The sequence below is a fragment of the Enhydra lutris genome, unplaced genomic scaffold, assembly GCF_002288905.1.
Source record: "Enhydra lutris kenyoni isolate GAN:26980312 unplaced genomic scaffold, ASM228890v2 scaffoldscaffold42, whole genome shotgun sequence".
NCBI lineage: Eukaryota > Metazoa > Chordata > Mammalia > Carnivora > Mustelidae > Enhydra > Enhydra lutris.
The window spans coordinates 8,076,745-8,089,515 of record NW_019154126.1 but is presented as its reverse complement, the minus strand read 5'-3'; the positions used below and the strand labels follow the sequence as shown (position 1 = coordinate 8,089,515).

The window sequence follows — 12,771 nt, the reverse complement described above, 5'->3', positions numbered from 1 at the left end:
GTGAGCTCCTGAAAACATTTTTGCAAAGCCATTTACTGTCTCCAAGGAAGTAAAGTGCTGCATATATATGACACAATTCTCCCAAGCAGAAAGACGGACAGTTCACGTGCTTAGCCTAAGAACAAAACTCCCATTCTTATTTTCAAAACTTAATTCTCGTCTTTTGAGAAACTCAACAAAGTAAGGATATCGAAGGAAGGGCTTAAGACACAATAACCATTCTCTGTCCACGTGAATGAATTGTCCCCTGTGTTTAATCTTCATGCTAAGACACAAAACCTCGCCATTACAGTTAAAACTTTACTAGTAAAGAAACAAGGGAAGTCTAATGCCACAGTTTATGCAACCATGTCAAATACTTTAACATATAAGATATTAAAATAGATCCAGGAAGCATTATGTGCACCACCAATAAGTGAGCCCCAGCTTAGGAATCGGCTTCTGAAGGCATCCTGGAACCTTCCAGGCCCCACGAGTCCAGAGGTCAGGGAGGCAAGGCAGAGAGCAGCCACTCTTCGGGTCTACACACACCACAGAGGCTGGAGGAGGTCGAATCTCCAAATTCACTTCCAGCAAACTCCCCAAGAGTCAGCCTTGTTCTTCCTCACGCTACTTCTCTGGGAGAACAGAAGAAAGATCTTGCTTTTCACCACCTAATACAACACCGGAAACCTCTTTTTCAGGAAGCAAGTGGCTATCTTTTCTTCTTTGGTACAAGGCAAGGCTTCAAACAGATAATGCAAGTGAACCAAAATAGCTGTGTCGCCCTCTCCACTTACAAATATCACGTACAGAATCCTCTTCACGGCCGAAGGCTATGAAGTTCCTCTGCAGGGCAGAGCAGGAGAGAGCCATGGGGCCAAAGCTACAGCAGAGCCGGGCCGCTGGTTGCACTCCCCAGCCTTGATAATAGGAGGCGCCCAAGACTCACCATGACCTAGGCAGAGCCAGGAAGGGGCAACACAAGCACACATCCAGATCGGCAATGGCCAGTTCGGTCCCAGACATGGTGGCTCTGGCGCCGCTCGCCAGAAGCCATCACCACCAACTCAGCTCAAGAAGCTGAGATGCTCATGAGCACAAAAGCTAAAGCCCAGTGGCAGGAATCGTCCAAAGAGTTACCGAATGCAGACTGCCTAGGACTTCTCATCCCCTGTCCTTTAGCAGAGATGTATCTAGAGCACCCACCCCACTCTGTCCTGGGCACAAACCATGGGTTCACAGTAAATGTGACTCTGCTCTCTCCATGCCTAACGAGCAAAGCATCATCTTTTAGGGTCTCCCGGACATCTCCCCTCCTTCTCTAATGTCACGTCCTGGTCCGGATCTCCTTAAGCCTCAGGCCTGATCCATCAGGCTCTCCTTCATCCATCCAACATCTCGGAGCACTTACTGTGTTCCAGACACCAGAAAGAAGGCAAATATGAGGGATGCACAGTAATATTCCCCCCATTCTCCAATGCGGATGAGAGACATCTAGATTAAGAACACATCACAATCATCGCAATCCCATGTAACAAGAGCCATGCAGCAAGACAAATCCAACTTCACAGCGGAGAGAAGGACTGTCACTTGACACTGACAGAGAAGGCTTCACACAGGCCACGGCTTCTGGGCTGACTTCTGACAGGTAAGTGAGAGGATCCGGGGGGGAAGAGGAGAGGAAGCAAACAATACTGCTACGGCACAAGGACCTAAAACAGTATGTCCTGGTTCAAGGAGGGCAGTCCGTTCAGTATGGCGGGGACCACAGAGGCATGAAAGGGATAGGAACTAAGGGAGGTTTTGGTCAGATTCCGAAAGGCTCTGCATGTCACACCAAAGAACTTGGGGCGCTACTGTTGGTAATGAACAACCAGAAGGGCTTAAGGGAGAAGGTCCAAACTGAAGCCACATTCAGCCTGAAGAAGTGTTTTATTTCTCCTATAAAGTATGTTTCAATAATTGGAATTAGTTGCCAATGTCTAAACCTTAGGAGATTTCATATCAAAATCTGGATTCCTGGCTTCTTAACAACAATAACTATGGCAACAAGAGGCCAACCCCAGGTGGTAACAATTGTTTGGATGTGAGAAGGAGTAGCAGCTGTCCCTGTTCTGACAGGATACCTACTGTGAAGTTCATGACCATCCTCACCTGGCCCCAAAAAACATCTAAGCTGCAATTTCTGCTTTAAAGGAGAGAGTTACACGGTAAGACATGTTGCAGAAAAGTAACACTAGAAAGCAATGCAGTGAATAAACCACAGGATCAGCAAAACCAGAGGTAAGAGGCCAAGTTAGGGAGACATCACAGTAGCACAAGGAGGAGGTAAACGACTTAACTAAGGGGAAAAAGAGATAGAAAAGGGTAAGGAGTCAAGAAAGGTTTAACATACTCCAGACATTAAGTTATCACAGAACTTTTGTGTGGCAATTGTTCAAGGGTCAAAGACTGTATTAGGAGAAAGGAAGCATGATTCAAAAGTGATTTTCAGTTTCAAATAAAGTGGGTATTCAGTAAACTATGTGGGAAAGCCACCCAAATGCCAACAACTTGCACAGACAACAATGAGGTCCAGTAACAACTGTCTGTGTGATTCTTACCCTGGACACTCAGGTTCGTCTTCCAGTCGGGACCGAACATACCCTAAATGCAAACTTTCTGAGCTAAGCGCAGCGCTCTCGCTCTCGCTCTCGCTCTCGCTCTCTCTCTCTCTCTCTCTAGACAAGCGATGCTTACAAGCCGGGCGTGGGATGTAAATCATTATAACCTCTCATAGCACAGCCGGCAGCTACTTGGAAAACTTATAAACCCTCCAGGTGCTGCAAGCGGAAGGCCCAGCCCCAGAACTTACACAAGCCGTTGACATCCAGCATGTTGGAGATGCCCCGGTCACTCATGTCCACTTCCGGCTGGTTCTTCTCCCGGCTCTCCTCCACCAACTTTTTCAAAGACTTGGACATGTTCTGTACCAAACGACAACAACAAAGCACGTGGGCGACGGCCAGGGGTGTGCAGGGATAGAAAGGGGAGACGCCCCGGGCTGGCAGTGTCCAGTTTTCCCCCAGCCTTGGAGAGTGGGCATCGGCGGGCAGGGTCTGGAGGCAGGGAAAGGGGGAGGGACGGCGGGGCAGGGGAGTGGGTGGCGCGCAGAGAGGGGAACCCAAGTGCGATGCCACACACACTCACCGCGGAGGGCAGCACCTAACAGGTTGGGCGAGGGAAGCACGGGCTTCCGCAGGGCACAATTCAGTGGCAGGAGGTGCACTCGGTCAGTGCAAAAAGCGGACCGGAACGAGGAACACGCCCTAGCCCGTAGCTCGGCGCAGGCGCACACCCTGCGGCTCTCAGCTCCACGCCCAGCCGGCGCCTGACCCTTCCCAAATTAGGAGAACAGTTCGCTAGACGTGGCTCTAGGGTGAGGCTCCGCCCACAAAGTAATGTTACCCGTAGCCGACCAATCAGGTCCGTCATGTGCCTTCGAGACTCCGCCCCCCCGAGGTTTGGGCGTCCCCCTGAAATGCGCTCGCGTTCGCCATTGGGAGAGGACTGGGCTTGGCGCAAGCGCACTACTGTTCGCGCAGGCTCAGTTTATGGGCCGTAGCGCGGAGAGTTGTGGGCGGAAGTGGGAAAGTTTGGGACGGGGCAGCGGAGTGAAAGGGTTGGAGCTGAACTTGCGAGCTGGGAAAGGGAGAAGTTTCCTCTGTGCGCTGCTTCTTTAATTGTGGTTCAGTGTTCAGAAGTCGCTATCCTGAGTCCGGTTCCTACGGTCGTGCCTCTCGCTGCATTATAAGCTTCTCGAATACAAGAACTGCATAGTCTGTATTCCCGGCACCCAGCTGGGAGTCGTGGACCTCTGTGTCCCAAGAAGGGGAATACCCACAGATAAACGACTTCTCTTTTCTCATACTGCACTCAAAATTATGCCACATTTTAGTTTGCTTTCTATTGAGTGATGACTTTTTTGTACAATTCTCATTGTTGTTGTTTTTCACTAGACTTTCTAACTTTCCTTTTTCTTCCTGTACCTTCTTTACCTTATCTCTAAGAACATACAGCTTTTCATTCCTCTCTGTTGCTTGAAATTCAATGAATTCCTCTTTTTAAAGATTTTATTGATTTATTTGAGAGAGCATGCACAAGCATGGGGGAGAAGCAAAGGAAACCGACTCCCCACTGAGTAGGGAGCCAGCCTGGAGGCTGGATCCCAGGACCCTGAGATCGTGACCGGAGCTGAAGGCATCTGCTTAGCCAGCCCACCGAGTTCCCTAGGCGCCCCATCAATGAATTCTTCTTGAAGACTTTAAGAACCTACTAATTTTCTGCTCTTACACTAGTTATTTCTGTTCTTCCAGCTGAGAGGTGATGTGTGGTTTCTTTCACTTGGTTCCTTAGTTTAAACCAACCTTTCTTGTATACGTCTTGTTGGACTATCGCTCAAGTAAACCTCTCTAAAACGGGGTACAGGAGGCACAAATTTTGAGTAGCTGTATATTTAATAATGTCCTTATTTTGCCCACACCTTTAGAATTTGCCTAGCATGGAATTTTAAGTTCGATATCAGTTTCTTTTCCATCTCAAAGGCATAGTTCCACTGACCTATACTTCCAATGTTGATGCCCAGAAATGTGTCAATCTCCTCAGGTCTTTGCAGAGAATTGTTGTTTTCCCTTGTGAAGCATTTGTGATCTTTTAATTATTTACCATGTTCTGAAATATCACCATAATATCTCCAGTTGGGGGTCTTTTTAAATTTAATCTGTTTAGCACCAATTTGGCCCTTTTTCAGCGGAAGATTAATTTCTCACTTCCTCTCTGGAAATTGTTTCTGGTATTTCTTTGAAATTTCTTTATTGCCATTTTCTCTGATTTAGCATGTTCAGGAAATCTGTTAGGCAGATGGCAGCCTCCTAGGACAATTTTTTATAGTTATCATTTTCCCCCTCACGTATTTATCTTCTGAATGTTTGGGGAGATATATCGATGTTATCTTCCAAAACTTCTATTAAATTTTAATAGCATTAATAGCATTAATAGCATTAATTTTCCTTGGGCTATTGGTTAAATTTCTTTGGAGATGAGATCCCAGTTTTATGCCTGCTTGGAGTTGCTAGGCTACTTTTGCCATTCACCAATTGCAAGCACCAACTAATACACTTCTTGGACTTTGGGTCTCATCTCCTCACACTGCACCTGCTAGCCCCAGATCCAGATAATGCCTGGAAAGTCCATTCGCAATTCTGCTGCATATCTTTCTTGAAATTGCGTTGGGCTGCAATTTCTCCCCTCCCCCAACCCCCACTCCTGTTTTATTTGTCAGCATGCTTTTATTCACTTCCTGTTTTCCAGAAATTTATTTTCATTTCTTTATCATTCTCCTCTTGATCTCTTCACTGTTGCCAGTACAATTCTTAATAAAACGTGTCCTTAAGTTCCAGACTTTTATAACATAGAAACGGGGCCAGCTTCCTGGGTATGTGACCTGTGCAATATCACAAATTCCATGCTTAACAGGGCTGAGTGCTTGGCTTAATACTCTGCTGTCACCATCTTGAAATGTTTAATAAATTTGGAACAAGGGGCCGTGAATTTTCCTTTTGCTCTTGGCCCTGCAAATTATGCAGCCAGTCCTGCATGCAAAAGTTAATATTTATTAGAGCTTAAATCGCTTCCACAGCTTCACTGCCAAGGGCTCTGTGCTTATGTACAGTCTCTGCTGTAATGCTTCCCGTTAGAAGAAATGTACTATTCCCAGCCCCAGCCCACAGAGAGGGCCAATCAAAGAGTGTGGAAGAGGCCTGGTCCACACAAGACATACCAGATTATGACAAAGCAAGTTAAGTAAGTTTACATAAATTGCATGTATCATTAATTTTAAAATGCCTTCTTATTCCCCAAGCTGTATATAAATTTACAGTTAGTTACTGAATTGAAATTTGAAAAGCAAATTTTTCATCAAATATCCAATAGTTATCATATCATTTTTCTTCCAATAATTTCCCTCTTTAAATTGATAGTCATGGGATGATCTGTGGTAATACCAATAATAAGTCTTTTCCCATTAACATTATTTTTGATGCTGTTGTTTTATCTCTAAGTTTTTACTAAACTGATAGCAATTATATTAAAACATTTTTCTAGGTCTTATGGCAGGTGTCAGTCTTTTTAAATAACTTTGATAGGCCTATGAAAATAGTTTACAATAATAAGTTGGCATATTTGAAAAGTCATATTTCATAAGTTCATACCTAGTCCTTCAGGCTGAATGGAAGGCATACTCTTGGGTGGTTGTCAAGGTTAGAATCAGAGCTCTGTCACTCAAGTTTTATATAAGTTTCCATACCTCGTGGGGGTGATGGTTCTTAGTATTCTATTTTAGTGAGTGATATTTGAGAAGGACACCTGACATAGGATAAATCTTAAAAAGATATTAGTTCTAACTTTTCTTAATACAATTAATATCGTTAGTATTCCCTTGGTAACTAGGTGGCAGATTTTTTTAAAAAATTCTGTCCATTAAATGGAGTTGGAATGAAATAGAAAATTATGACAACTAGAACCTATATCCCCAGCATCTCCTAGGCCCAAACTGTCATTGGCCCCAACCATGCCCTAGGACATTCTTCAGAAGAAAGTCTAGAGTACCTAATAATCCATGGGTTCAGAGAGAGCCTGTGGTGGCCTCTGGCTGAGCTATCCGAAGGGTATATCCCAAGGCCATTACTCTGGCCAGTAATGGGTATATTAACCCTTCAAGACTAAAAGGATGAGATTTGTTGTTCTGCTAAGGTCCAGTTGTTTAGGGAGACAGAATAAGAGGAGAGAGAGGTCAGGTAGATGGATACCTGGATTCATCCCAGTCCTGGATTCCAAGACTATGAGCAGCTGGGGATAGGTACTCCCAAGAGAACTAAACCAGGTAGCAAGCATTAGCTCTTTGGTTGCCAGATCATGCAGAGGCTGGAGGAACAAGATGGTGTTGGAGTTTGTCTCTTGTCCCCACCCTACTCTTCTTGAATCAATGTCTAAAGTTCCCATGTCACCTGGAATGGGATGGGCTTAGAAGGTGACCATGAGACTTTCTCAGCTCAGAATGTGATCAGCAGTGAAAGGGAGTAACTTCCCTTCCTTTACATTTGTGCTTCTTTGTATTCCTTCAGACCCATGTGGAATATCATTTTCCATTAACTTCCAAGTAAGACTTCCCTTCACCCACCCCTCAAACACATTCATTTCACATTATAACTTTCTGGATTCCACTTATGGCCTGAAAGCAGCATTTTGGCGTATGTCAATATTGAATGACCAGGACATCTGTACTGATGTGAACTAACTGATCATTAGCCCTGCACAGGGGTGATCACTCAGAACAGAGTTCCTGATGATGCTGTTTGGGAGCAAGGACATTATCACTTAGCCATTAGATTGGAGAAGCTAGCTTAATATAAATTTCATCAGATAAGGAAATTGAGAATTTTGCCTTGGAAACCAGACAAGATGGCCCTAGGAAATGGATTTTTTTTTTAGATTTTATTTATTTATTTGACAGAGAGAGATCACAAGTAGGCAGAGAGGCAGGCAGAGAGAGGGGGAAGCAGGCTCCCTGTGAGCAGAGAGCCTGATGTGGGACTCGATCCCAGAACCCTGAGATCATGACCTGAGCTGAAGGCAGAGGCTTAACCCACTGAGCCACCCAGGCGCCCCGGAAATGGATTTTTTTTTAAAGAGGAAGACATCGGTTGATATATGGCTGTCACGTCCACCACTTTATCCTTGGTGCGCTTACCACATGCCACATTGGAAATATTCAATTCACATATATAAATGAGTGAATTAAATTAAAGCAGAACCAGAGGAAATGAATTGGGTCTTATTAGTGAGAGATGACATGACCTTATATGTAAAAAACTCTAAAGATTCCACTAAGAAAGAAAGAAAAAAAAACTGTTAGAACTAATAAATGAATTCGGTAAAGTAGCAGGATACAAAATCAACGTATAGAAATCAGTTGCATTTCTATTCACTAACCATGAACTATCTGAAAGAGAAATTAAAAAGTAATCCCCATTATAATTGTATCAAAAACAATAAAAATATCTAGGAATACATCTAACCAACTGAAAACTGTAAGACACTGATAAAAAAGATTGAAGAAGACACAAATAGATGGAAAGACATCACAGGTTCTTGGATTGGAAGAATTCGTATTGTGAAAATGGATATGCTACCTGAAGCAATCTATAGATTCAAAGCAATCCCAATAAAAAGTCCAATGACGTTTTTCTTAAAAATACAAAAACAATCCCCAAATTAGTTTGAAAACAGAAAAGATTCTGCATAGCCAAAGCAATTTTGATAAAAAAAAGCAAAGCTAGGGGCATCACACTTCCTGAGTTGAAGCTATATTACAGAACCACTATAATCAAAACAGCATGGTATTGGCATAAAAATAGGCACATAGATAGTTGAACAGAACACATAGCCCAGATATAAACCCACATATATGGGCAACTAATTTTTGACAAGCGTACCAAAAACACACAGTAAGGAAAGGACAGTCTTTTCAATGAATGGTACTAGGAAAACTGGATAGCCACATGCAAAATAATGAAATTAACCCCTATCCTATACTACTCAGAAACATTAACTCAAACTGGATCAAAGATTTAAATGTAAGAACTGAAACTGTAAAAACACCAGAAGAAAATACAAGGGAAAAGGTCCTTAACATCAGCCTTAACAATGATTTCTTGGATAAGTCGCCAAAAGCACAGGCAACGAAAACTAAAATAAACAAGTAAGACCACATTACACTAAAGAGCTTCTACACAGCAAAGGAAAACACCCACAAATTGAAAAGACAACCTCCAGAATGGGAAAAATTACTTTTTTTTTCCTGTTTTAAGTTTTCCAAATCCAAAAATATACTATAATATTGATGGCTTTCTTAAATTGGTATATATACCTGGGTATTCTAATACACCTTCTAGGAAAGTACATCTCTCTGACTGAAATTGACTCTTGTTGATACCATTACGCTAATAATACAATCTGAGATCAAATCTTCTTTTACTGTTTGACAGCTGCATACGTTAATCTTGCCTTCAGAGAAAATTCCTGTAATTTCATATGTTATTGTCAAATTGTCTCCATCTTCTGTACCTTTGTGATTCATTTTCAGGCAAAAGAGCAAAATATTGTATCTCCGCCTATGAAATTTCATCCTGAGTTTGTGTTCATTGCTCTGGCTTGTCAGGCCCCTGTGGGTTGGATGGGACTTATCATCACATTCACCATTCTTCCCAAGAGGGAGTCAGCTACAAAGTTGATATATCCACCCATAACACAGAATTAAAGAAAGCAGGAATTTTATTCTTTTAAGATTTTATTTATTTATTTATTTGAGAGAGAGAAAGAGAGAGAGCAAGCATGATTGGGGGGAAGGGACAGAGGGAGAGGGAGAAGCAGACTCCCACTGAGTGTGTAGCCTGACACGGGGCTCGATCCCTGGACCCTGGGATCATGACCTGAGCTGAAGGCAGACGCTTAATGACTGAGCCACCCAAGTGCCCTAAGGAGGCAGGACTTTTAAAGGTGGGAATATTTTATTTATGTGGCTCTGTACTCTGCGCAGAAATAATTTTTCTGGCACTTGAGTATTCAAGTAAGATGAAATAACACATCACACAGTTTCTTTCTTTCACTTTGTCCCATGTTGTTGTTAAGACAACTTTGCATATTTAATATAGGTGCTCTTGCTTTGTTAAAGGCCTCAGAAAACTTTATAAAAGCTTGGCTAAGCTATTGTGACTCTACAAACTGTGTTAGGAAACTAGGAGTGGACAGTGGTGGGACTTGTGGAAACGAAAGCACAGAGAAGTTAAGGCAGCCCTGAATGACAAGCGTGAGAATGCAGATTCAGGCAGCACGGCCCCGGAGTTTGTGGTCTGCAGGATTTGTATTGTTCATCCAAATGTAAAAATTCAACTTGAAAACTTACATAGACCTGCTAGTGAAAGACGAAACTTTGATGAGTTAAAAATTAATGCAGCATCACTGCTTACCATTCAAGAATGTTCATTACCTCTGATTTGACATTCACAGGGAAAAGCGTGCTATCTTGTCATTAACTTTTTTTTTTTTCTTGTCATTAACTTTTGACAACTGACATCACATATGTCATCACTATTTCCAATTCTTTAAGGGATTTTAAGAAAATCTTCAGCTCAAAGAGTTAGAAGTGAGGATGACATGCACAGCCAAGACTAAAGAAGCTACAGTCTATATTTTTTTCAATAAACAGACATTGATTCCACACATACTTTGGTGAAAAGAAAAAGTTCAGGTTATTTCCAGTGGGCCAGGCAGAATGCTGTATGAAGATTCTGTCCTGACGTCTGTCCAGTGTCATGTCCGATGGGCCCAACAAACCGCATCACCCCATTAGCTGTCCCAAGTTAATCGGAAAGCTGATGGCTGTACCGCATACTCTGCATGAAATTTTACGAAGATCCGATGTGAAGAGGCCATAAAGGGAGCTATGTTGGTGTCCTAAAATTGAAAAAAAAAAGTAACAAATTATCTATTTCACAAATTTGAACATTTTGCTGGAAACATTAGCCTAGTAAGAAAGTACTACACAGAGAAACTTTATAGAATTTACAGTAAACCTGCTTAAACCTGCTTATTTTTCTAGAAGGAACCTGCTAAGAATTAATAGAGATATCTTACAAAAGAATATTGGTGGTGGGGAGGACGACAGAGGGGAAATGGGGATTCACCACTAGTGGTTACAGAGTGTCTTTTGGGGGTAATGAAATGTTCTAGAATTGATTGTGGTGTGAACTACATAACTCTGAATCTACTAAAAACTACTGAATGTACACTTAAAGAAGATGAATCATTTGTGAATATTATATTTCAGTGAAATTATCATTAAAAATTGAATTTCCAGTTCAACTTCTTACTGAAACTTTAATTTTCCTGATGGGAACACATACCTATTTTTGCAACTAAAACAGTCATATCAGTAAAGTATACAACTTCCCGCTGTCAACATCTGTAGTCTCCTTTTAGGATTTATTTTCGTATTCTTTCTGTCTTTAATAAATGACACTATGAAAAATGGATATCCACATACAAAGGAATAAAACTACAGCACACACAAAAATCAATTCAAAATGAGTAAAGACCTGAAACCATGAAACTCCTAGAAGAACACACAGGCAGTAAGCTCCTTGATGTTGGTTTTGGCAATGACTTTTTGGACTTGATACCAAAAGCAAAGGCAACAAAAGCAAATATAAACAAGAGGAACTCAATCACACTAAAAAGCTCCTGTACAGCAAAGGAAATCATAGACAAAATGGAAAGGCAACCTACTGAATGGGAGAAAATATTTGCAATATATTTATCCAATAAGGTGTTAACGTCCAAAATATATAAAGAACTCACACAACTCAGTAGCAATAACAAACAGTCCAATTAAGAAATGGGCAAAGGACCTGACTGGGTGTTTTTCCAAGGAAGAGGTACAGACGGCCAACAAGTACATAAGAAGATGTTCAACATTACTAACCGTCAGAAAATCCAAATCAAAACCACAATGAAATATCCCTTCATACCTGTCAGAATGGCTATTACAAAAAATACAAGAAAATAACAAGTGTTGGTGAGGATGTAGAGAAAAGGAAACCCTCATGCTTTGTTGGCGGGAATGTAAATTGGTGCAGCCACAAGTGGAAAACATTAGGGAGGTTCCTGAAAAAGTTAAACACGGGACTTCCATATGGCCCAGAAATTCTACTTCTGGGAATTTATCCAAAGAAAACAAAAATGCCAACTTGAAAAGATATCTGCATCACTATGTTCACTACAGCATTATTTATGATAGCCAAGATGTAGAAGCTATCTATCCAAATGGATAGATATATGATAAATAAAATATTATAATAATAAAGGAGTATTATCCAGCCATCCAGAAGGAAATCCTGCTGGTTGTGTCAACATGGAAGGTCCTTGAAGTCATTATGCTAAATGAAATAAGATAGGAAGATAAATACTACATGATCTCAAGCAAAGCCAAACTCTCAGATACAGAAAACAGGCTGGTGGCTGCTAGGGGCCAGAGGAGGGAGTGGCTGAAATGGATAAAGGGTATCTGCCAAAAGGTACAAACTTCCAGTTATAACTAAGTCCTAGGGATGTGCTGTATAGCAAGGAGTATGTATTTAGTAACACTATAGTGTATATTTGAAAGTTGCTCAGCAAGTAGATTTCTTAAAGTTCTCATCATCACAAATGTAGGGATCCAAAGGGGCACATGCACCCCAATGTCTATAGCAGCGATGTCCCCAATAGCCAAACTGTGGAAAGAACCCAGGGGTCCATCGAAAGACGAATGGATAAAGAAGATGTGGTATATATAAACCATGGAATATTATGCAGCCATCAAAAAATGAAATCTTGCCATTTGCAATGACGTGGATGGAACTATTATACTAAATGAAATAAGTGAATTAGAGAAAGACAATTATCGTATGATTTCACTGATATGAGGAATTTGAGAAACAAGATAGAGGATCATAGGGGAAGGAAGGGAAAAATGAAACAAGACGAAACCAGAGAGGGAAACAAACCATAAGAGACCCTTAATCTCAGGAAACAAACTGAGGGTTGCTAGTGGGGGTGGTGGGAGAGATGGAGTGGCGGGTGATGGACATTGGGAGGGGTATGTGCTATGGTGAGTGTTATGAACCATGTAAGACTGATGAATCACAGACCTGTTCC

At 41.8% G+C, this 12,771-nt stretch overlaps 2 protein-coding genes across 2 annotated transcripts in view; both read right to left on the bottom strand.

The window, feature by feature from the left end:
- The window catches only part of LOC111155557 (Ras suppressor protein 1), a 186,095-nt gene extending 182,774 nt beyond the window's left edge, over positions 1–3,321 (bottom strand). Inside the window, exons 1-2 of the mRNA XM_022515774.1 lie at positions 3,172–3,321; positions 2,837–2,948 (exon numbers count right to left, since the gene is read on the bottom strand). Of these exons, the coding sequence (XP_022371482.1) occupies positions 2,837–2,945 (109 nt within the window). The 5' untranslated portion in view covers positions 2,946–2,948; positions 3,172–3,321. The remainder of the gene's footprint in view (positions 1–2,836; positions 2,949–3,171) is intronic.
- Positions 3,322–10,425: 7,104 nt separating this feature from the next.
- Positions 10,426–12,771, bottom strand: part of LOC111155560 (cubilin) — a 257,013-nt gene continuing 254,667 nt past the window's right edge. The window contains exon 67 of the mRNA XM_022515785.1: positions 10,426–10,533. Coding sequence (XP_022371493.1) covers positions 10,426–10,533 — 108 coding nt within the window. The remainder of the gene's footprint in view (positions 10,534–12,771) is intronic.